Source organism: Diceros bicornis, chromosome 4 (genome assembly GCF_020826845.1).
Source record: "Diceros bicornis minor isolate mBicDic1 chromosome 4, mDicBic1.mat.cur, whole genome shotgun sequence".
NCBI classification, from domain to species: Eukaryota; Metazoa; Chordata; class Mammalia; order Perissodactyla; family Rhinocerotidae; genus Diceros; species Diceros bicornis.
The window spans coordinates 40861041-40886962 of record NC_080743.1 but is presented as its reverse complement, the minus strand read 5'-3'; the positions used below and the strand labels follow the sequence as shown (position 1 = coordinate 40886962).

At 39.3% G+C, this 25922-nt stretch overlaps 1 protein-coding gene across 6 annotated transcripts in view; it reads right to left on the bottom strand.

The window, feature by feature from the left end:
- The window catches only part of NTNG1 (netrin G1), a 315325-nt gene that overhangs the window by 69193 nt on the left and 220210 nt on the right, over positions 1 to 25922 (bottom strand). For 3 of the 6 annotated variants that reach the window (XM_058538660.1, XM_058538658.1, XM_058538659.1), the window contains exons 4-5: positions 14807 to 14979; positions 3059 to 3085 (exon numbers count right to left, since the gene is read on the bottom strand). In XM_058538660.1, the coding sequence (XP_058394643.1) occupies positions 3059 to 3085; positions 14807 to 14979 (200 nt within the window). Of the gene's footprint in view, positions 1 to 1092; positions 3086 to 6931; positions 7091 to 14806; positions 14980 to 25922 lie in introns of those variants that run through there. The other 3 variants (XM_058538661.1, XM_058538663.1, XM_058538662.1) reach the window with 3 other exon arrangements.

The window sequence follows — 25922 nt, the reverse complement described above, 5'->3', positions numbered from 1 at the left end:
TGATTAGTTTATTGCTGTAACAAAAACACCCACATCAAACCAACTACTAATTTGGATCCTCAGCATCAACAAATGTTCACTTGGATAAAATTGTGTTTATTTGTAATACATTTTATTTAAAAAAATGAAACCTGAATGAATTACTACCTCATCAGGTAAAGTAAAAACAGAGATCATAAGGCTCAAGTGGCTACAGATCTATTTTGGGATTCATTAATTGCTGACAATATCACCAGTATTTTTCAGCCATGGCCAAGGCACATCAAAATGACCGAGTTTTAAATCAAGTACCTTTGGGATGATTGGGAAACCTATTTGCTAATAGATAGACAACAGCAGGTACAAATGACCGTAATGGGAAATTTGTTTCAAAAACATTTTTAGCAGATGATCGGAAAGGATGATCACTCTGTCCATGCATTTGAACTTTAATCAGGCATTGACAGTTTGAGATTTATACTGAAATCTATTAGGGCCCCAAAATCTTTAGTCATGGTGTATATAGCGTATGTATGTGAACTTATGGTTACATACATCAATAATTTACATCGATAATATACATCATTCATTTTCCTTAAGATATGCTTTGATGATGGGAGTCTCATGGGTGTTACATCTGTTATAATGGCATCTTCCTATATACTTGGTGGAACTACATTCGTTGATTCCTTCTTTGGGATAAAGGGAACAGTCCTGGCAAACACTTAAATTTAGTTAAAAATCCAAGCAGCTCTCTCTTCTCTGGCTTGTACCTTGGAAACCCAATTCCTGTGCCCTCTAGAATAGGCAGTGAGTCACATATGTGTGAATTCTTGCCCTTTGGAGAGGAAAGGAATCCACCAGTGCACACAATGAGCACCTTATGAGCCCACAAAGAAGGAACGTGTGAGTGCCATGAAAGCAACCTAGAAGATACAACCATGTATGATGGTTTTATCCTAAGTCTCTTGACCTTAAAGCCAGGCAATAGGCAAGCTAGTCATGTGTGATGTTGGATGTCCCCTGGAAGCTCTTACATCATCCCGTTTGCTGGAGAAATCTGAGGAAACACCCCCTGCACTCCAAGCAGAACAGCCAGAGGTGTAATGAAGGCAGGGTGTAAACTATCACTTTATTTGTTAGAGGGTCTGCTTAGGTTATTGGTATTAGGAGCTAAATTTTCCTAGGTTTCTGATAATAAAGGTTAGTACATTTTCCAAAGGCACAACAAAGCATCCTTTCAGGTCACCACTGATTTCAAAAGAAAACAAAGCAAACAAAACTGGAATTTCCAGATTCAGTGTGTAAAAGGTCGACATCTGCTGATGCTCAGAGATGCGGCATGTAGTGGAGACGGCCGGATGGGATGTCGGGTGGGCAGTACAGTCAGAGTCCATGCAACACACGACTGACACTCCGAACAGGAACGCACCCCAGCGCCAAAGAACTACTTTCCGTCCATCCATTTCTGAGACTTTTGACAGGCCAGATCGCCATAGCAGCCTCAATAATCTGTCTCAGCTCGCTGCCATTTGGTTCCGTTTTGCTCTAAAATGCATGTGCAAATACAATTGTCAAGGCCTGGAAGGAGCACATTGTGGGTTATATATACAGTTAGGCAAATGCCCACGGAGATACTAAAGCAGAAAAATTAGACTATTATTGCTGAAGGTTTTCACTTGCAAGTTCATAGCACTGATGCCTTTTCAACAAGATCACAAAGAGGATGCTGTAGCATCAGGCTGGTATCTAAATGGATGTGAACACTACTTCTACTTACAAAGCGGCCGATTTTCATGGCATTTAACATGTCTAGTGCTTAACAAATCCGTGTTCAGCCCGATTCACAAGCTTAAGTAAACTGGGTTGATTTATAAATTGGAAGACCTGACTGTGCATTTATAAGAAGCAAGCAGTTGTTTTATCCAAATTATCAGAGTATTGCTTTTTAGATGGATGTTGGTATTGCAATGCTTCAGCTGCTGCTGTTTACATTGCAATGGCTCTGCGTGGCGCATCACCTATGGCGAAGCCTCTGAGGCCTGAGACCACAGTGCAAATTCTTCTCTTCGCTTACAGTGCATAATCTCGGCTTCCTCAGCACTTTATTTTGAATCAGTTATACAGCAGTTGTTCAAAGGTTTTAGCCATCGGAGAAAAAGGGTGCAATATATAAAAAATATGTGAGATTCTGCTCTGAAAAGTTATGGAGCATTTCCTTAATGAGGATTTCAGGCTTCCCGTTGGGGTGCCATTGTTTTACACGTAAAGAGGGAGCTACAGTCTGGTTCTCCCATGATAGCTAGGAGAATGCTCTTTGCAGAAGTCCTGGAGAAGTGTTCCACAGAGGGCTGAAAAGGGATTTCTTTTCCAATTGCTTATATTTCCACTAAAAGATTTCTTGCAGGGATTTCTAGTGGCCCTACTCCTAAATTCTGCATGTATTTTTTATGCCCCTTCCCTTTCAAACTTAAAGCTAAGTAGTCAGGAAAACATGGATCACTGTATTATAGGAGGGAGAAATGAACATATCGATTATTTTTTTCCTTCATTCCTCTGGAAAGATGAATGATCACAAACCTGTCTCTTTCAGGCCTTCACAAAGACTAAAGTTTAATGCATTAATAAAATTCCCTCTCCCAGGTTTCATGGCGTTTTCCTTGGGTTCTAATGAATATGCCTAAAGCATTCATTGGCATTCCTTCTCCGTTTTTCTAAATTATGGTAGAAATCCATATCGTCCTAGGGAGAGAGTTCAATTTGTTTGTTGGTTACTAAGTATGGGTAAACAGGACTGTTTATATTTTCGCTAAATGAGCTATGGTTACCTGAGTAATTGCACCTCTGTAAAGGTAGCCTTCATTGATCAGAAGCAGACAGGAAAGCTGTGGCATTGCCACATCCACAGAGGAATTATACACAGATAACTATTTTATCTGTGCAGAGAACAAACACAACAATTCAATTCACGAAGAAAATGCTCTCTGACATCAGAAATGGACACTGGGAAAATAGATCTGAGGAGCTGAACAACAATGCAAAGCTAGCCTAGACTTAGTTTGGTGATTGTTTTACTTACTACCAATACTGGAAATACTGGGGATACCTGGAGGGAAAGAACACAATAAAAAAGAGCTGTTAGACATTTATCAGTGCACAACATCTTTAACTTAATATAAAAATCCTAATATAAAACTTGATAACAATCAGATCATTAGGAAATAAGCACAGAAAAAAACAAAATATATATCCATCCATCGAAACCATTTTGTTTTCATTTTAGAACTCCTGAATCCATCAGAGTCGGGAAATTAATGCTCAACTTCAACAGCTGGTTCAAAACAGCTTCATGACATCAACCATTCTGTGCTTGCCTATAAGGTTAGTTAACATTTGTAAGTGGTTCAAAATAGATATCGTTAGGCTTATGTTCTGGGCACAGAGTACCAAATTTACACTATGTGGACCGTACAAATGTATCCACATATGCAACAGATCTCTTTAAATATGCTGTGAGATGCATGTGTTAGCTGTCGAAAATCATTTGGCACTTTATTTGATTAATTTCACATAACCATCATTTTTATTCCTCTTTTACTTGTCAGATATGTGGATTAAACTCTGTAATAGAAACTTAATTGAGCAGAATAATTCAAGAATACATTAGGTTGTTCATATTAATCATGGACTGCATTGATTTTTTGGCTTCCACTTTAATTTACAAGTTATGCTAAGGTGGTGGAACCATTTCAGAATGCAACTTGACTTGGTATAAATGTGGACATGAATTTAGTCTGTACCCAGATGAAAACTTCTACCCAAGATCAAGGAGCCAAGCTATCTGGGTTTGAAGCTTTGCTGTTACATTCATGCACAATGTGACCTTGGGGCAAGTTGCTTATGCTCTCAGTGGCTCAGTTTTCTACCTCTTAGGGTTGTTGCAAGGATTACATAAATTCATATATGTAAAGCACTCAAAGCATGGCTTGGCAGGTAGTATGTGCTATATCTGTCTTTGCTGTGATTACTATTATTGATGTGGTTGGTTCATCAAGCAAGCAACAGCATGATAGACATTGCTAATTAAAAGTCAGAGATTTATATCTACTCCGCTACTCCAGGGGTAGTGGTGTGGGTGAGAGCACAGGATGGGAATCAAACAGAACTGAGTAAGAGTCCTGCTATGCAACTGACTAGTGGGGTAACTTCAGGCAAGTTTCCAGCCTCCTTATGCCTGTTTCCTCATCTGAAAAGGGGCTAGTAATTTCTACCGCATCTGGCTGCTGTGAGGATCGAATGAGATAATCCATAAAAATGTCTGACACATGGTACATAGACAATAAATGATAGCTGTTAATGAGCTGTACAGACTTATTCTCCACATCTTTGAAGTGCACTAACAGGTGGTAAATGCAGGAATCATTAAACTTCTATTTTAGTATTTATCTTTGAATAACTGCCCTCTGCTTATGTTAACTAATTGTTGTAACTTCCTCAGAGATTTCTAGCTTTGTGTGCTTTAAAACCAAGAGCTATTTTCCCATTTCTTAGTAAGGAGGGAAGAAGGAGGAATTAAAGCTTTCCTTGATTTTTTAAAAACCGCGGAAGGAATGAAATCTTATTTTCAGTTATTAGACACATTCAGAATCTCTTGATTGTAAATGCTCAGAGTTTATGTGCTTCAGCTATATCAGTGATCACTGATCAAGCAAAAGTGGAAACCTAAATTTTCATTTCCGTGTTTTAACTCTGCTCTGTGAACTGAATTTCAAGCCGAATGCGATTTCTGCAAAGAACTGCTGAATTCCTGACCCAACACTTCAGAAGACCATCTTTGCCACAGCATGACAGTGACTTGCTACTGAATCTGTATTTTTTTTCCTTTGCAAATTCCCTGTTGAGTGAGGTACAATGGCAGCGTCATAATGTTAGTATCAATTGCATAAGCTCCAAATTTCCCCAAGCTTGAAAATCCTGCTCCACTGCAAGGAACTGCTTGTCTTTTGTAATTCGTCAAAGAGAATAGAAGTTGGGATGGCAAGAAGAGACTTTTCATGTGTTTTCAAACTAACATGGAGTTAGAGACCCATGCATAATGCAGGGAGACGTTCTCAGGGTGTTTGGCCAGACACAATGCAGAGCAAAGCAGCAAGACTTTTTGATGCGGTGCTTGCTGCAGTCAACTACTTTAGAAAGATGCAGAGATGTTTCTATTCCTTTGGGGATGCCAGCGTAGGGGAGAAATGCTCATTGCAGCTATACAAACCTTGCCAAGCAAGACCATTTTGAGATCCTATTTTCCCCATGAAGACGTTTTCTATTACCTAACATTTGGATGCTTAGAATTCAGGCTATTCCTCATTTTGAGGCTTACAATTTTTTGAGGTGTCGACAGGTGAGTCACTTTCTATTGCATTGCTGTAAAATGGGAATTTCTTAGAAAAGATTTTTAAACTGCTCATTGGAATAAAGATTTTTGAGGTTGAAAATATCTGAACACCAAGAGATGTCTATTTTCATTTGTTATTTTTTCCCTATTGTTTCTTATTGTAACAGCCAAATACCTTGCTTTTGGTTCTCTACAGACAACTAAAGAATTTAATAAACCCAATATGCCCATTAAAAAGGCTATGAGTAAGTCATAAGAAATCTTTCAAATGCTTAAGGAAATAAGACAGGAAGGCAACAATTCATGTCATGAAAGGTGGGTTTCTTCGTGGTCTGTAAGGGATGAATTCGATTCCAATGAATGTGATTCCATCTTACAGTGACAATGCCCAAAAGCCACAGGAATGAGAGTCAGATTATGTTCAGGAAAACTGCCTGGGCACATGGCAGTTTTTTAACGTTCCCTGTGAAGTGACAACTATTGTGGAAAGAATATTTTTACCCTTAAAATTGAGTGCAGAAGTTATTTCTTCCCTTCCCCTCCACCTCCCTCATGTGAATTAGCCACTCTCTCCTTTGTGATGGCACACGTCTTTGTAAGGCCTCCACGAGCAACTCATCAACTGTTTTTTATGATTGTTTGTGTGTTTGTCTGAGAGTTCTAAGGGGACAAGCACCATGCCTTGTTCCTTCTGTATCTCTAGTATCTGCCCGAGACAATGCCCAATACAGAAGAGTTGCTCAATGTATATTTGAGCAAAACTTTACCGCTTGTTTCCAAGAAGGTTTCTATCATAGAGAAAATACCACTTTTGGTGATAATATGATCTTGTCCCCTATGAAATATTCCACTTAGACATTTCTCAGAGTTCAGTATTAATGAATGTTTTTGCTCTCTTTGGACATTTCCTCCATTCTGATAGCAAGAGCTATAGGATGGACAGATGCCCCTCATCATTGTGCATTCCAGGAAACTCAGAGGCTCAGAGCTCAACTTGATGCTCAACTGGGTAAACATTTAATGTTCAGCTTATTTTTTTTTTCTATCCTTTTTCTCACATCTTCCTTTTAAACTCCTATTTGGATACTCTTACTTGCATTTGTCTTTTTTCCTAAGCCACCCAGGGGCAAATACAGATTTTGTGGGGCCTAAAGCATATACAAATCTGAGGGCTTTCTTTAAGCAAAAGAATATTAACATTAAACTATGAATAGATATGAAATTTAATTTTTTTTTTTTTTTAGAAAGAGTCTAGTGAGGGACTCTGAAATTTAAGCTTCATTAGCTTAAATCCACCTTTGAAACAACCTCAAAAATACTTGGGAAAGATAAATAGATGATAGGTAGATAGAAAGGAAGGAAGAAAAGGAAGGAAGATAACCAGATAGCTAATTCAGAAACAGTGATAAAAAGTTAAGAGCTGAAACGGAGTTAAGAAATAATCTTAGTCAGCCCTTTCATTTTACAGAAGAGGAAACTGAAGGCACAAAGAGAAGCAGTTGCCTTGTCCAAGTCGACCTCTTCTTAGCGTGTAATTCCTAACCCCTGTCTACCAAGACCTTGTTAAACCTGCACTGAGGAAATGAAGCACAGGAACGCATGAGTTTTAAGGGAAGGTTCCACAATACCTGATATATGATTTTAGTGCTATTGCTTCTTCTAGAATAGAAATGCTGCTTCAGTCAGAGATACACATACACGTTGAGTAAGCCCAAGGGCTCCCTGTGCCAGAAGGATGAGAAGGGGTTCAGCTTGTAGCCACTTATGCAGTTACTCCCTCCTCAACCAGCCCTCCCCACTCCCATATTTATTTTAATGTTTGTTTTAAAGGAATTCTGCTGCAATTAGGGGGACTAGAACCTAGTAGAATTATATAATGTGTTATTTTTTTCTTCTTCTTCTCCTTTTTTTTTTTCAATTTTACTAAACCTTCCACCAAGAAATGGCCACAGGGGACATAGTTAGGCTCCAGGAAGTCAACATGATAGAGATCTCAAAAATAAACACCCTGATCTTCCAAAGCAGATTAATGCAGTGCTAAAAGCCATAACTCCTCTTGAGAATCAATGGAAAGTTCAGCAGCTTTTCATGAAGAGGGAAGCAGAAGAGACAAAGATTTGGAATGCTTCAAATTGAGAGGAAGTTTTACCACTATTGTGAAAGATGGTTGGAAAAAAGCCCATCAAGTAGGTGACTAGTTCTTCTAGTCAGGCTGCAGCCATTGGGAGGTCTGACTCCCAAAAGCCCAGTTGAAGAAGAGGTAGGTGATGAGCAAGAAAACTTTCTGCAGCCTCATTTGTATCCCAGAAGAATTACTTCTCAATGTCCTTCCAGCCCTGGTCCCTGGTTCAAACTGCTGTTGATAGGAAGTACAGTGAGTTGTCTCCCAGGGACTTGAAAGTGAAGGAAATAAGATTACCTTCACAGAATTATACCGTGAAGTCATCATATAAACGATCCAAGCAGAGATAACTAAAGTCATCTATAGCAACAGAACAGCTCTGGGACCTCAGTGTACGCGGCAGAGTTGACAGAGGTGACATTAACCTGACTTAGCGTATTTACATATCTGAAGAATGGAAGAACGGCAAATTGGAAGGTAGAAGCCTAGAAAGAGGAGCATCCTGAGGCCTATGGTGGCAGTGGTGTCCTAGCATTGTCAGGAAGAGGGAGAGGTCACCTGTAATCTTTCAGATCTTCAGTGTTCTGGTGGCATTAGGGAGGCTGACCTTGCGGCAGGATGGATGTGTCAGGATGTTTCAGCCTGATGTTATTAGCATTCGAATCATTTAAATTTCCTGATCCCATGCTCACCAAGCAACCTTCTGATTATTATCTGGCTCTGCAAGGAGACTTAATTACAGCGGAGAGAACACACTGGTCATAAGGACTTGAATATTCTGAATACTGTAACAGTTATGTCATATTGTGGATGAATAAACTGGCATTTGGTCACAATTTATCCCTCCATATAGTTACTGCCGCCAACGGGAGAATTTGCTGATCAGGCTAGGATGGGTCCACGTGCTAGATCTCAGTGAAATTATGATGAAAATAGCAGCTAACTTCGCTGTGTGCTCACTACGCGCCTGCCACTGTTCTAAATGCCTTACCTGTATTAATCCATTTATTATTTTATTTTTCTTGGTGAGGAAGATTAGCCCTGAGCTAACGTCTGTTGCCAATCCTCCTTTTTTTTTGCTGATGAAGATTGGCCCTGGGCTAACATCTGTGCCCATCTTCCTCTACTCTATATGGGACACCACCACAGCATGGCTTGATGAGATGTGTGTAGGTCCACGCCAGGGATCCGAAACTGCGAACATCAGGCCGCAGAAGTGGAGCATGCGAACTTAACTGCTACACCACCCGGCTGGCCCCTCCATTTAATTTTTGTGACAATCCTATGAGGTCAATACTTAGGATGAGTTTACCGATGAGGGAAACTCAAACACAAAGAGCTTGCCCAAGATCATCTCAGTCCGTTGGGAAGAAAACTGAGATTTGAACCCAGAAGTCCAGGTTCCAGAGCTTGGGCCTATAATAACCACTCTACACTATCTTTCCAATTTTTGCAGGCCCCAATCTCTTATCTCCAATCCTCAAGTGAAAAAAAACTCTGAAAGCTGAAAGTTTTTTTTTTCCCAAAATTTACCTGCAGCACAACCCAATGTGATTTGAACTAATTTGGTGGTAAAACCTGACTTGGAAGGAATATGAGGTCTTCCCTTATCCATCTGGTGAGAATAATCACAGGTTTGCTACAAAAATATTAAAATGTTTAAGTGGTGCTACCTGATATTCTGCTGTGGGTATTGTTGTAATACAATGTATGTACACTGTATTACCTTTTAAAATCCTAAAAATTTTGAATTCCAAATCATATCTGGTCCCATGAGCTTCAGACAAGAAACTGTGGACTGGTGGTTGTACATGAATAACTTGGTATTCTGGTTTTATATATTGGGCCTACAGCTTGGTTCATATACATAAGGCCCTGAAAGGAAGGTGCCTTCTCATTACGCTGATAGAATCAGGGTTCTGAGCTTGAAAGGCTAGTGGTCAGAGGCTGATGGTGGTCAAGTCACTGAGGCCATGAATGCCACTTGGGGAGGCTTGTGAAAACCAGCCAGCCATTGTGCCATCTCTAGATGACTGGATGCGCCATGAGCACCCATGAAAAAAAAAGTGAGTCTTTTTCATCTTATATTTCCTCCAAGATCTCAGCTGGTCTCTTCCTGTAGGAGACTGAAGACTCTTGTGTTAGAGCTGCTGTGCTGTGAAGGCCATATGTCCCAAGAGACATGGGAAGATCGAGCTGAGGTGAATGTACTTACATGCACACTACAGGACTATTTAGGTTTACTTATTCATTCACCAAATAATTAATTCCACAAATATTTATAAAGGCCAAGAATAAAATATGGTCTCATTCTTAAATTGCTAAGAATTGCTTAAATTTTAGCTCCTGAAGTCAGCTATACTTGAGTTTACATCGTGCTCTGTCATGCATTTGGGACCTTAGGACAACTTACTTATTAATCTGTATGTGCCTGTGTTTCCTTATCTGTAAAATGGGCATAAAAATAGTACACATCCCATAGGGATAATGTGAGGATTTAAAGCAATAGAGCACATAAAGTACTTCACACAGTATAAAAGCCTATGGTTAGCTTAATAAATAGTAGCTATCATTATTATCATTATTATTACAATTTTGGTTGCAGATAGTCAACCAATTGTAAGTCTACACACATTATCAAGAATCTAGAGAGAAAGGAGCAATTGATTTTGCATGGGAGAGTCTAGGTAGACTGCACTGAGGAGTCGGCATTGAAGAGCAGTCTTGAAAAATGAACAGAATTTCAATTGAGAGTGAAGAGAAAGGTGATTTTGGGGAAAGGAATAAATTCAGTATCTAGCATGTTGACTTTGAGATCTCTACAGTCAGCTGGAAAAAGCAGTCTGGATTTATCAGAAAGATTCAGGCTAGAGTTGGTTGATTACTATTAAACCGATAATACTAAGAACTAAAACCACAGGAATAAATTGGAAGACAAAGGGAAAAACTGTAGACTGAGAAAAGGCAGAGGTGGGGAGCATAAAAATTTAAAGCAAGGGCAGAAGGGGAATCTTGGAAGGCAAAGAAATAACAGAAGAGATCTAGGGAGACACGTAGGAGAGAGCAGGTTTAGAGAAGACTGACTTATTCAAACAGGTGTCAAAATGGAGCCTAAACCCCATTGGAGGACAGAGGAAGTCACTGAACTTTAACCTGAGAAGCAACAAACGCAACGTGCAGTCCTTGGACTCAAGATACACCTGGGCTCAAATCCTCCTTCTTACCCTTTCCAGCTGTGTAAACCTTAAGATACTTTCCATCAGTAGTCATCATATTCCACATTGGTAAAATAAAAATAGTAGCCTCTACTTTATAAGATTGTTGTGAGTTAAGAATGAGCTAATGCATGTAAAGCACTTAGGAAATTGCTGGATAATGAAAAACATGTGTACACCTGGGAAAATATAAATTGGTCAATGCAAATTTAATACGAGAGAAAATAATAGAACAATCATCAAATTACTTTCCATCACTAAGAGGAGTCCTACATAGTATGTAACAATTCAAGTTGGATTTCTGGACAAACAAATAATGTCAATGTCAGACCAATTTAATTTTCTTTCTTTGAAGACAATTAGACCATGTAGGTAAGAGGAAAGCAAAAGATTGAATACAGCTGAACTAGCTGGGCTTTCTACCTGTCTCCATGACATTTCTGTCACGAGGCTAAAGAAATTGGTTAGAGCAGCACGTCCCCAAAAGAGTGTTGTATAGAAAGTTATTAAGTATTCCATGAACAATTAAGTTTGGGAAACACAGGATAAAATAGATTACTTTACTATAGGATTTTCAAATGTTTGTAATAAAGTAATATGAATATCTAAGAGTCAGTATAGTGTACAACATTTTCCAAACTTATTTGGCCAGGGAATTCCTTTAAGGGTCATAGAGCACGGTTTGGGAAGCAGAGGTGTAGAATGATATCATATTATTTTTCCTGGAGTTATAGTTCCTAAAGGTTGATTACTAAGTTTTCAGCATCTATATGTAGAAAAATATCATGTGTTAGTTCACAGGGACCGGAATTTAAAGAGGCGTTACTTAATACACATTTATATGGCTTTAAAGCACCCAAAAAACACACTGAGTCTTGAATAATAAGTATGATGAATAAAAATATCATCATAAGAGTTATTACTTCTGCCTCTGCCAAGTCTATTGTAGTGAAAAGCATAGGGAAATGTGATGTGTCTCACAGATTGGGGTGGCTATTTTAGAGTATTGGGGCTCTGTACTCTTCTCTCCTGGCTCTACATGCTCCATTCAAAAGTGGCCTTGGAGGTGCTCCAGAATTCAGGACTTCCAAAGCCATGTGATTCCCAGCAAGGTCCCAGTTTAGGGTACCTCTGAGTGACGGGTTGAGGTCTTTGAAGGGAGATCTTATAATTTCCTGGTTTAACGAAGGCCTCTTAATTCTTTTGCTAAGAGTGGGCAGGAAGTGACCTTCCTGTTCAAAAATTACCTTGGCTGCTTGAGATTCTGCTAAATCCAGAGATTATTTAGTATGGGTGGCATTTATAGGCCAATGAGAAGTTGATATTGAGGGATCAGAGGTTGCAGCCATTCCTTTTTTACTTCTTAGGTTTTGTGCTCTTGTATTAGGATATGGCATATCCTAAGTGTCCCTCTTAAATAACTGACTTGTAATGCACCAACTAGAGTCATGTATGTGTGTGTGCATGTGTGTAAGAAAAAGCCAATGTGAAATGATAATCATAATAGTGCTAGAAGTCCTGTGCTTGGCTTGAATTTCCACACTAAAAAATCAGAAAAATTCCAGAACAAGCAATCAGGTAAGAGACAGGAAAATTTTATCACATGAAAAATGCAGTTGATGATATTCACCAGGAGAAGAAAAGAAACTGGGGTCAATATAGATCTTTTACTACTTAAAAAGAAAAAATGGTTGGAAATTAGGAGACACTCAATATTAATGTTAAGAAATACCTTTTATAATAATTAAAATTGTCCAATAATGGACAAATCTGCCTTATGAAAAAAATTCTAAAACTAAAATTATTTTTGAACACTTATTTTGTGACAGGTGTTATGCTAAACACATCATATGCATTAGTTTATTCAATTTTCTCAAAATTCCTATGAGGTAAGAACTGTTACTATCCTCACATTACAGATGGGAAACTGAGGGTTGGAGAGGTTGGGTTACTTTCTCAAGATCACATAGCTAGTGAATGGATGAACTGGGATTTGATCCTAGAACCTGTGTACTAAACCACTAAATGGCTTCCTTCCATCCTTGGATGTTTTAAAGCACAGTATGGTGTGTCAGAGATTTAGTTTAAGGGGTTCTTTCCATCGCAAGACTGGACCATTGCAGACAATCTCTAAAATCGTTCATCTACTTTCTGCCATACTGAGGACTACAACATTGAATTGAACCTCCTTGGCCAGTGTGTCCATCTGTCACCTTCCTATTTTAACAGAGATGTGGAAAAGTCTAAAAGTCTAGAGAAGGCAGTAAAAACTAAGAGATGGATGCACAATGGAGCCTATAAGGAAAATTGAAAGAGGTTGCTTCCTTTGGCCAGGGAGTGATCTGCAATATGCAAAAGGTTGGGAGTATGCAAGTCATTTCCACAGAAAATATAACAAGAAATTCATTTTAGTGAAAAAGCTTGGTTGGCATCAAAAGGTCTTCCCAGTGAAAATGCCTTGAAATAAACAAGACTTTGAAGCATAGTTATGGATAGAATAAGAATAGGGCCGTGTTAGAATAGAAGCCAACGCCATCAACAGCAGCTCACCAAGTTGCCTTTCTGGTAGTCTTCACAAGCCCTGAGGATGAGCCAGAATGCCAGCAAGTGTTTGTGAACTTCGTTCTCTTCCATCTTGTCCCATTAAAGAAGCAGCAGATACTGAAAATGAAATATTCATCTAGGGACACCTTTAAACTAAATGTGACAACCCTGGTGACAGGGATTCTTAGGTAGCCAGCCACAGGGTATCACAACAAATAACCTCATGAGATTCTTTCTGCATTCATGTGTCTATGACCCTCAACAATTGAAGCAAGCCCATAGAGTCTCCATTAATAAAATCGCCTTGAAAAATCAACATTTCTGCTCTACGGTGCTTTAATGTATTAATTTTAGGAGTTAGACTGTCAGTTTTTCCTTTAACACAGAAAGAAACTGAATACGCTTAGAAAGAGGGATTTTTTTTTTAACCTTTTGAAGGAATTTTTTTTCCTGCTTCATAGAAATTTTATCATAATTTCATGCCCCTACACTTCATGGCTTGTTACTCGGTCTATTACTCTTACGTTTAACTTGATAAGGTCCTGGTTCCTGTGATATTAGTTTTTAGGTTTTGGTTTCTCACAGCTGCTGCTCTGAAGTGCCTGATAACATTCTTAGCCTTGCACAGAGCCAGTGGCTTTTCAAGTTTTCATTCTCCCACTGCTCACCGTCTTGCTGCTTCTGTCACTTCTCACTTGAATGGGTATATTCTCAGCCTCACCCTTGTTCCACTTTTGAAAGAGGGCAAACCTAGAGATTTTGCAAGCGGCTAATCGGTCCATCCATGGAATCGGGCAGTTTATTCTGGAAGTAATCACTTCTCTCCTTGAGCATGTCAGAGTGTGTTTTCCCATGGATGTTCAGGGATATCAGTGGGACAAACACAGGGGTGTTAATGGGGCATCTCGCATGGTTCGTAAACACAGATAATGCCTGTGCTCTTTTCATATGCACACAAATATCTCTTTTCTTAATGTGGTACCTGCAGGCCTACAGTCATGCTCGTTATCTAAAGGCCTCGACTGACAGGATCCATGCCAGGCATGACCTCAACTGCTGGTATTTGGAAAAAGCCAATTATTTCACTGGGCAAAGTTAGGCCAGTTAAAGTTGGAGAGGGAAACATCTTCTGGACAAATCATCTCTCAGGTTACCCAGTATGGGAATGGGGTTCTAAATATGTGGAGAATTTCTGGAAGTTGTTTATGGTTAAAATTAAGTTAGAGTTGGGAGTTTTAAATGCCTTCTATAGGAAATTAATTTGAGGCAGGAAGAAAGGAACCTCCTGTTTCATGCACTTAGAAAAAATTTCTCCTGTGATTTCCATCATTTCCCAACACATCTGATGTGAATGTTGGAAGACTGAATTTAACAGATGATCCAAGTGTTAAAATGTGCTTACAAGTGGTAAGATAGGGACTAAAGCTTTAGCTGCATTTTGAAGAGGAATGGTCATACAACAGGTAAGAGGAGTAAAAGCACAATTGCAAGCAAAATTGAGAGGAACTATCAGCTCATTGTGCACAAAATATGGTGTTACCGAGCAAAGTTACTCACAGGTATTTGCAGTGCCTTTGGGGATGGGGAGATAGGAGCCTGGACTCCAAGGTCGGCCCTGATAATTCTTCTTGCATTTCCCACAGTCTGGACCTGTAGTGTTGTGCTCACATTCACAGGTCAATTTGCTGTTGTCATACACACACACAGTGGCATGGAGATTACACTTGCACCTAGGCAGAGAAGAAACAAGAATTCATTGTAAGTCAAGTTGGTCTCAGCGAGCATTGAGGCTTTACTCATCTATCTCCTAGGGTTGTGGCTCTCACATCCTGCAGTGCTTGAGTGCTACATAGAGGCTCTTGGCAAAGTGTAGATTTGCAGGCCCCTCCCTCAGAATCTTCTCAACAAGTGCTCTTGGGGGGAATACGTGGTGGTGGTAGTTACCATGCAGCCTGTCCTCACATCACACTTTGAGGAATCCTAATACCAGTCAGTCAGTTCAGTGCGGGGCCTGAAGCTCCCACGTGATACCTGTGTTCCAAAATCAAGAGTTTCCCAACAGGTATCCAAAATATTGCCACTAGTGAGAAGTTTTTCTGTGATATTATCAAATCTAGGAAAATTTCATCTTGGGTTTCATCTGGGTTTAAATAACAATGTTATCTTCTGTTTTTCCTTGAATCAGAAGGACAATTCTTATTTGTTTAAAAAGAAAGATAACTATTAAGACAATCTGTTATTCAGAGTTATTTTTATAGATCCCAAGAGGTTATAATCAGGTAGGTGTTCTCATTCCAGGCTTTAAGATGACATTCCCTCAGATAGGGAGAGTTTTTCCACCAAGACTCTCCACTCATGGCAAAAAAGATGATCCCAAAGGTGTCTCAAAAATGGGTCAAATGACTCAGATAAAAGATGCTTAGAATCCTAGAAAATAAAAACCTATGGGTGGCAGGAGTTTGAGGTCATTAGCAAAGGCCTTGCCTTTGGTGCCGATGAATAAAGCTGTGATACATGAGAGGCAATAGTGGAATATGCAATTTCCACAAAAATACACTCCTATGTCCAAAGTCTTGGATTGCAAAATTGCAAAGACTAACATGATATTTGTTGAAGTAGCAGGTTATAGATTGTAACACCAAGCACGGGCTGCATCCTCTGGAAAAGTAAAATCTAGGTTGAAAGAATGACCATGACCAGGGGTCAGAACAACGTATGTGGGAAGAGATGTGTCCACCCAAAGGAGAGAAACAAGACTCCCAGGCTGGGGAATAAAGGACCAAGATCTGTCCAAGCCTGAACCTGAAAATAATACGTGTGTGTGTGTGTGTGTGTGTGTGTGTGTGTGTATTTTTAAATGAGCCTGGCCTCTTCCACGAAGACAAAAATATAGAAAGTCAAGTTTCATAAAGCCAAAGAAATACTGTGGTGTTTTACATTTGTTTTCTTTTGTAGCAGAGGTCATGAATTGGAGAAAGTAACCATACTCTTTCTTAAGTAGGAAAATAAGATTCTTTAACAACTGATGTTGGTTTCTATAAAGTCTATAAGGAATATCCAAGTTTCTGTTTTGTGCATCAATGATCTGTTTGGAACCTTGACCCCCCACTTATGGCAAGGAAGTAAAGGAATGGCTAAGACTATTACTGAGAGCTTCTGGGTTCTCTTCTAACTAAAAGTTGTAGCCCCCAAAGCAATGGACCCACTCAAGCCTCCCTGCGTAAGACCAAGCCTCAGCTTCCTCAGGGGTCTACTACAATTTGTAATACTTGTAGCCACACTCTGCCCTCTGTATAGTTATGAATTGTAATAAGCTGGAAAGCTACTATTTAAACAATACCTGTTCAACTTAGACATATAAACACAACCTTTAAAAATCAACATTTGTACAATCTTTTAAAAACATAAGAGAAAAAATAACTCAGTTAAGTGAAACAGACAGTGTTTAATTATGAACTAGGTCTTGTAACAATCTCCTATATGCAGAGAGTTACTTGTGCTAAGTTACTTATTAAAGGATCTTTTGCTTTCCAACATTAGCACTTTTATTTATGGATGTGTTTATATATATATATACATATATATATAAGATGTTTGAAACCTAAGTGATAGAAGCACCAGCTTATACTGATTTAGCAGCCTTTATCTGGTGTTAAAAATTCCAAATGAGGAAATGAACAATGTGACCCCAAAGAATATGTTGGTTTCACGTGTGAAGACCAAGAATGCAAGTAGTAATTGTAAATTGGATTATATATCTTGTAACTCTTAATACTTTCATACTTGTAGTTGCTCTCTGAGTTACAGGCAATTTCCATTCTAAAGACTTTATATTCTTTGAGAAAATATTCTTTGAATAACAAAAGGAGATGAAAGAAGAACAGATGAATGTTTAGTCTTACTTTTGTCAGATTTCTTCCAATTTATGGTTCATTCTTACCTATCCAAAAGCTTATTAATCATTCAAGGCTTGACTCAATTCATAACTCTTCCCTGAAATCTATCCTGACCACTGTGGACACCCTAATCTCTACTCTTCTGATTTCCTTAAATGCTTCTGTATGTTTGGTTTGGTTGATTGTTACTTGAGGCTCTTGTGCTTTCAAAATTTTTACTCACTGCACAAATCTCTCCTATCTTAAGAGGGGAAAATATCCACCTTGTACCCTCGTCTTCCAGCTACTTCTTTAACACTCTCCTCTCTTTTCTTGAGTTTCCTACACTTGCCATCTCCATTGTCTCATCTCCCACTTATCATTCTTTCCAACTAACCACAGCCTCTCTTGCCAAGATCACCCATGACCTCCTGTTGAAAATCCAATGGATACCTTGCCTTGCCTTATTTGACCCCTGAGGGGATTTGACTCTGTGGACCACTCCCTTTTCCCTAACACGCCCTCCTCCCTGGATTCTCAAGCTCATTTTCAGAACCTCCTTCTTCTGTGTGTTCTCTTCATGTGCTGTTCTTTGGGTTCTGGGCCAGCACAGTGAGCCTAAGTGACTCTTCTTGGGTACTCTGATCCAGGTTGTCCCTTCGGTTTCCTCTGTGGTCCTTAACTGCCTTTGAGTTATAGGCCTCTTAAAGCAAACTTGCATCATTTATTTCCCCAGAAGAAATAAACATATGCAAAATAAGCTCAAATATTTGAAAACATTTTAGGAGACTCAGAGATTCTCTGTTATCCATAGAGATCCATAGTACCCTCTCCCTCCATCATTACCAGGTGAAGATTATCTGATCAACATTTTGATAAGTCCTGGATCTGTGTCTCCATCACGGATCTCTCTCCCGCGAATGGGAAACTCAACATATCCAAAAGTGAATTCTTTGGCTTCTCTCTCCCACCTACTTCTCCCATGTTTTCTGTCTCAGTAAGTTGCATGACCTTCCAGTCAGTCGGTCAAGAATGACTCCTCCCTCTTCCTTTCCTATCACACCTAATTTTTTATTACTCAGTCCCTCACCAAGTTCTGAGATCCCTTGATTACTCTAGTCACTTCCACTTCCCTAGTTGAGATCACAATCATCTTTGGTCTGGTTTATTACAATGGCTTCTAAACAGACCTGACTGCCTCCATTCACAGTCCTCTCTAGCTCCGTCTCAATACAATAACCAAAACAATCATTTACACAAATTATTTGGGTGTCCCTGGCTTAGAACCATTAAAGGATTTCTCATTCTTCTCAGAATAGAGTCCAAGCTCTATATAACGTGGTGTACAAGTCCCCCTGAAATCTATGTCTTGTCTCTTCTCCAGCCTCATCTGCACCACTACCAATTTTACACTTAGTTCTTCAAACTTTGCCTTCAGGTAAACTTATAAGCTGTTCCTTCTGCCTAGAACATTCTACTCTCCTACCTCTACCTCTTTTATCTGCATAATTCTTACCATTCAAGTGTCAGCTTGGAAATCTCAGTGTTTCATTCCTACTTGACATTCAAAAAGCATCTGCAGATCAACTATCTGAACGCTTTTCTAATCCCCCAGAATGCCCTTCCTATGTGCTCCTCTGACACTAGAAAAGGTGAGTCACATGATAAACCTGAACCATCTCTGCTACAGACCTAGGTTGTATTGTAATTGCTTATTCTTCTGTCACTCTCACTGGAGTGAGCTCCTGGCAGCAGCAGCCATGTTTGCCTTATTTATTGTAACATCTCTAGCACATGTCAAGGTGTTTGGCACATAATAAATGCTTAAAAAAATTTGACAAATAAACAAATGACTAAAAAACAAGTCAACTCCTTGAAAGCAGAAACTTCATGTGCCTGTTCTATTATGCCTACCATGACAATTGACTAAAAATAGAGAATTGGTAGGCATTGTACTAAATTAAACTCTATGATGCGTGCTGGAAATTACCACATGCCCTTCCCATTGGTTTTCATAAGTAATCTTGTAATAGGCAAAGGGAACTCTATAAAGTTGGTGAGAACTTGTAAACCCTATTTAATTTAATTTAAATTCCAGAGGATTTGCCAAATGCCTGAAATCTAACACAAGAGCTATCCTAAAAAAAATGCCTGAAAGACCCAGAAGAATACAGCTTAGAGGAGTGGAAAAACATAGCATTTGTGTAGCATAGTTATTCTGGAATGTGCATCTTTTAGCTTCAACTTCTCATGCAAAGATTAGCATCCTGGTTCAGCTGAAGTTTGGCAGAGCGTTGCTTGGGTGCTGGCTAAAACTATATCTTCTCCAACAGTAAATCTGCTGACCTAGCTCAGCTTCCGGGTTGTCTTTCCTCAGTCATTGTGACAATTGCCGTGCCAGACCACGACATTGGCCTGTATCTGCAAATGGCTCCCTTTCATTTTCCACAGCTCAGTTTATTCTTGTCACCCTATTCCAATCAGACGCTAAAATCCTTTGTTTAGAGCCCCTGCCAGAGTGGCTTTTCCTCCAACGGAAAAAAATGGATTTCGCAATGCTGGGAGATTGCTCTCAATTCCTGGTGTTATGACCTCTGGCCTTGTGATGGGGTGGAGGGCAGATTTCCGTGACATCTACTTGTCTCTGACAGGTTCATTATCCATTTCCATGGCCATTCAGCTCCCATGTCTACCATCACATTAGGTGGGGGAGGAACTGTACAAGTGGAGACTAACAGGCTTCGCTAGCAGTCAAATATCTGATGTTGTGGAGAGCGAAGCCTATTCATCGATTCTGTTTACACACACAGAACTCACACCAAGACACTGCAGATAGAGATAATTGACTTGCTTGTCCCTTGAAGATCCACTTGTGTGTAAGTGACAAACTGCACACACTGTCAAATAAGGGCATTGCTAAGACAGACTTAAAAAAAAAAAGTGAGCTCTATTCTGTGATGCAAACTTAATGAAAACCAGTGTGTTCTTGCTTTCAACCAGGTCTGCACTTCCTGTATTTTAGTGACCAGCTGTCATGAGTCAATTTAATCTTGCTTATAAAAAGGCTCCAACATTTAGATCTGTGCACCTGCCAGTAGGTATGAAAAACCCATACGGTCTGCCTGTTTTTTTTTTTTTTTTTTTTTTATAACTTAATATGTTTATTCTGGGAAGCATGTTATCCACCAGAATTTCCTGTGAGCTAGAGGTCTGTATATACAGTCTATTACCAGTGTTTCAAATAGAGGAACCGAGACAAAGAAGTTCAAAAATGGCCATTTGTGAAGCAAAACAGGAAGGGAGACCAGGCTTGCTGCCTTGCAGGGCAGGGTTTTGGCAACTTTTGTGCCAGAGGAGGACTCACCACGAAGTGAATGAAGTTTAAGCATCAAGCCCCTTCCAAGATCTCGAGAAGGATCTTAGCAATGTGTTCACATGGTCATGCGCTTTTGCATAATTTTCACAAATAAGATATTATTGTGTTTTTTAAATTAATGAATGTCTTTCCCTAATCAGCACCCCCCCCCCCAAAGGGCATAAGTTTCAGGTACTACAAAACCTGGATCAGCCTCTCATTGCACCCTTTGCATTGGACTGGCACTAGCTACACCAATGCTTTTAGAAAGTAAGTTAGCACAAATATCAGAGCTTTGTAGATATCTTTTTCAAGAGGTGATAAATTATAAAATGCCTCTCACATGCTTTTTCTGCCTGTGCAGCCCCTCAACCTTTCTCTTTTCACTTTGACATGAAGTTTCGGTTTTCATCTCAACATGCTATTTGAAATGGGAGATTTGCAGCAATATGACTTAGAGATTATGAGTTATGATGCTGGAATCAGACAACCTGTGTTCAAATTCTGCCTTTGGCATTTACTTGCTGTGAGGCCATGGATGAGTGACTTCAGAAACAAATAAACAGAGCTAACCTTGACTGAATACTTCCAAGCACCTGGCATTGTGTTAAGTGTTCTTTCCATATTTCACACTTTATTTCATATAAAGTTCAAAATAATCCCATGAAATTGGCACTAATAATTGTAGATGATGCATTTGAACATTGAGGAGTTAGGAAATCCACATATCGCAGCTAGGATGAGATAGAGCCGGGATCCAGACCGTGGGCAGCCAGCCTCCAGAACTCTGCACTTCCACTGCAGAAGGCATGCTGACTTTCTAAGTATGGCCAGGCCTCAGCTGCGACAGGGACAAGAAACGGATGTGTTTCAAAGAATGTTTTTGGGGATTGAATGAGAATTCATGCATACCCTTAGTAGAGTATCTGATATAAAGTTATTAATAAATGTTAGTTTCAATTATTATTACTATATCTATAGTTAATACTGCTACTACTACTACTACTGAAATGGCCTATCTGACTCATTCTGTAAGCCTTAATTAATTAGTAACATATTCTGTGGATGGCACTGTGAAAGGTCTCATTGGATTCAAAAAGAAGACAATACAGAGTCCTAATCGCCAAGAATACACGATCTGTTGAGTAAAGACAATGAAACATACGTAGACTAACTACAGATCATAAAGGGGATAATACTCTACCTAATCATGACACTACAGGGAAGTAGGGTAGTAACACTGACTTATCTCTACATTGATGACGTATTTGCACTAAACAGTCAGAGAGACAGCCCCTATCATTGAAGGCAGGTGGAAGAAAAAGCCAACACTCATCAAGCCTCATTATTTACCTGGAACTATAAGAGATGCTTTATGCACATATTTCACCTCAGCCTCATTACCACTCTGAGAAGGAGGAATAAGTATCTGTAATTTACAGATGTGGAAAGTGGCTGAGAGCAGTAAAATAACTTGCTCAAAGAAACACATTGCTGGTAAGTGGTAGCCAACAGCCAATTCCAAAGGCTGGGATCTTTTGAGGACATCACTCTACTTGAGGCAGAACAAAGCAAACTGGTTCACGGGAGAATTAGACTCATACTTCTAAACAGCGATATTAATACTTCACTCTAACACTTGTTACTCAAATTATGGTCTGTGGACCAGCAGCTTTGGGATTACCAGACGGCCTGTTAATATCTCAGGCCTCCCCCAGACTTACTGAATAAAAATCTGCATTTTAACCAGATCCTCTGTTGATTTATATGTACAGTAAGTGTTGAGAAGCACTGCTGAGCTCACCAGTATGTCAAAGTCCTGATGAAAAGGAAAGCTAAAATCATGAGGGTGATCCTTATGCAAACCTTCTCCCTTCCACCAGTACTCTGTTTGGAAATCTTTGGCCTAAACCTGACTAGCACTAAGGTTCTAGCTGTACTCACAAACTGGATTGACCATTTTGTTTGTAAATTTTTGTCAAATCTACTGATCAGCATGTTCATATAATAATTAAACAATTTAACTATATTAAAATTGTTTATGCTTATTAGTCAAAATGGTCTTTATATCCAGAATATATAAGGAACTCTTACAACTCAATAATAAAATGACAAATAATCCAATTAGAAAATGGGCAAAGGATCTGAATAGATATTTCGCTATAGCAGATATATACAAATGGCCAACAAGCACATTTTGTTTTTTTAATGATGATTTGTTCAACATCATTAGTCATTAGGGAAATGCAAATTAAAACCACAATGAGATATCACCACATACCTGTTAGAATGGCTATTATCGAAAAGAAAAATAACTAATGTTGGTGAGAATGGAGAAAAGGGAACTTTTGTACACTGTTGGTGGAAATGTAAACTGGTTCAGCCACTATGGAAAACAGTATGGAGATTCCTCAAAAAATTAAGACTAGAGCTACCATATGATCCAGCTATTCCACTTCTGGATATTCATCCAAAGAATACAAAAACACTAATTCAAAAATATATATGCACCCCTATTTTCATTGCAGCATTATTTACAATAGCCAAGATATGGAAACAACTTATGTGTCTGTTGATGGATGAATAGATAAAGAAGATGTGGTATATATATACAATAGAATACTACTCAGCCATAAAAAAGAATGAAATCTTGCCATTTGCAACAACATGGATGGACCTAGAGGGTATTATACTAAGTGAAATAAGCCAAAGAGAGAAAGACAAATATCATATGTTTTCACTCATATGTGGAATCCCCCCCAAAAAACCCAACAACAACAAATGAACAAGCAAAACAAAATAAAAACAAACTCAGAACAGACTGGTAGTTACCAGAGGGGAGGGGGGTTGGGGGGTGGGCAAAATGGGTGACGGGGGTCAGTTGTACGGTGATGGATGGTAACTAGACTTTGGTGGTGGATCATTCTGTAGTGTATATAGATGTCGAGTTATAATGTTGTACACCTGAAACTTATGTAGTGTTATATACCGATTTTACTGAAAGAATAATAAAAAGAAATCCAAAATGAAATACCACTTCACACCCACTAGGATGGTTATAATTTAAAAAAGATGGAAAACAGCAAATGTTGGCAATGATGTGGAGAAACGAACCCTCACACATTGCTGGTAGGAATGTAAAATTGTGCAGCCACTTTGGACAACAGTTTAACAGTTCCTCAAAAAGGTAAACATAAAGTTACCACATGACCCAACAATTCCACTCTTAGCTATTTACCCAAGAGAACTGAAAACACGTCCACACAAAAACTTGCACACAAATGTTCATAGCAGCATTATTCATAATAGCCAAAAAGATGAAACAACCCAAATGTCCATCAACTGATGAAAGGATAAACAAAATGTAATATACCCATACAATGGAATATTAGTTGGCAAAAAAAAAAAAAGTCATGAAGTACTGGTACATGCTGCAACATGGATGAACTTTGAATATATTACGCTAAGTGAAGGAAGCCAGGTGCAAAAGGCTACATAATATATGTTTTCCTTTATACCCAGAATAAGCAAATTTATACTGACAGAAAGCAGATGAGCGGTTGCCAGGAGCTGGGGGAGGGGTGAATGGAGAGTGACTGCTAATAGAGACTTTCTTTTAGAGTGATGGAAATGTTCTGGAATTTGATAGTGGTGATGGTTGCACAACTTTTTGAATATATTAAAACCACTGAATTTTACATTAAATAAATGAAAAAAATAAACTAAAAGAAATATGGTATTCACCCAAAAGAGACAACAGAAAACAGTGGATAAGAGTTTGGGCTTTCTGGGCCGGCGTGGTGGTGTAATGGTTAAGTTCTCACGCTCTGCTTTGGCGGCCCGGGGTTTGCAGGTTCAGATCCTGGGCACAGACCTACACACTGCTCATCAAGCCATGCTCTGGTGGCATCCCATATAAAGTAGAGGAAGATGGGCATGGATGTTAGCCCAGGGCCAATCTTCCTCAGCAAAAAGAGGAGGATTGGCAATAATGTTAGCTCAGGGCTAATCTTCCCCACACACAAACACACAAAAAAGAGTTTGGGCTCTGGGGTCATGAAGTCGGACTCTAGCAGGATCCTCAGGCAAGTTCCCTAAGCTTGCTCAGTTTACTCCTCTGTAAAATGAGGATAGTAAAATAATCTACCTTAGGGGTTGTTGGGAGCATTAAATGATACAATACAATGAAGCAGAGACTGCTAATTGATGTGTTTTTATACACCAGCACAGTTTTGGCTGGGCACACGGTCACATGTATAAAGATTACATTTTCCAGCACCTCCTCTAGCTAGGTGTAGCCATGTAACTATGTTCCAGCCAATGGGATATTAGCAGGAGTGGTGTCTGTGACACTCCTGTTGGGCCTGCACTCCTTCTTCCGTTTCTCATTTACTTCCTGGAACATGAACACGATGTTGAGCCATCTCGGACCACATGGACTATGGCAGAAACTGCTGATAACGGAAACTGGGCCCTACAACCTCCATTGCAGTCAGCGGAAGGTGGGTCAAGGCAGGTGTGCAGAGCAGAGCCACGGTCCCTGCCCTGAAGCATTGACTTCCCAACTCCACGTAGAGAAAAATAAACTTCTGCTTTGTTTAAGGCACTGTTAATGAGTCTCTTTCACACAACTGAACTTATATCTGAACACAGCATCTGCTATAAAGTAAGCACTTAATAAAAAAAGCTATTATGACTATCATTTGTATTATTAAGCACAGTCTTACAGCAAAAGCCCAGATCTTCAAGTGTCTAATGGGCCTGGTCTGATCCTAACCATGTGGAAGGAGAGGGCTCCAATCTTTCCAGCATTCTACTCCTCCTTCCTTCTTAATAAAACCCAGAGTCTGATAGTAGCTATCACTGGTAAGCAAAAATGATTTCAGAAGATGTATTTTTCTAAACTGTGCAATGGCCAAAGTTCAGTGTGAAACAGATATCTGCTTACAACATAACGTTTTGAAAGTAGCCACATGCTAATAGACTAACAAAGAGGCTGGACATCCAACTTGTGTTGGATTCCTGTATTATAGGAGAAGCATACATGAATGAAGGGGCGTTAGGACTTGAGGAAGCTGCCCTGCACATCCAGAGGGCAGGTTTCCATATGGCTCTTGATCTCGTTCTTTCAGAATATATTGAGTACCAGATACAGCCCCTAGCTGATGGGGGCTTTCCTCCCCTGAGCTCTGTTCTTGAAGAATTATTTTTGGAAACTGATTGGTATAGACCTATTTTTTTTTCAAGCAGAGAAATGTACTGTTACACAGTTTTCTCTGGGAGTGTAAAATAAAAACTGAGACTTTGATCAGTTCTTCACTGACACTGTGATCCTATGGTCTTTTTAAAAATATATAAGGCAATTAGTTTGCTCCAAAAATTGATGCAACAAGGACCAGAAAGCCTTCACGTATATTTAAGCAATAAATGACTTAGACATCCT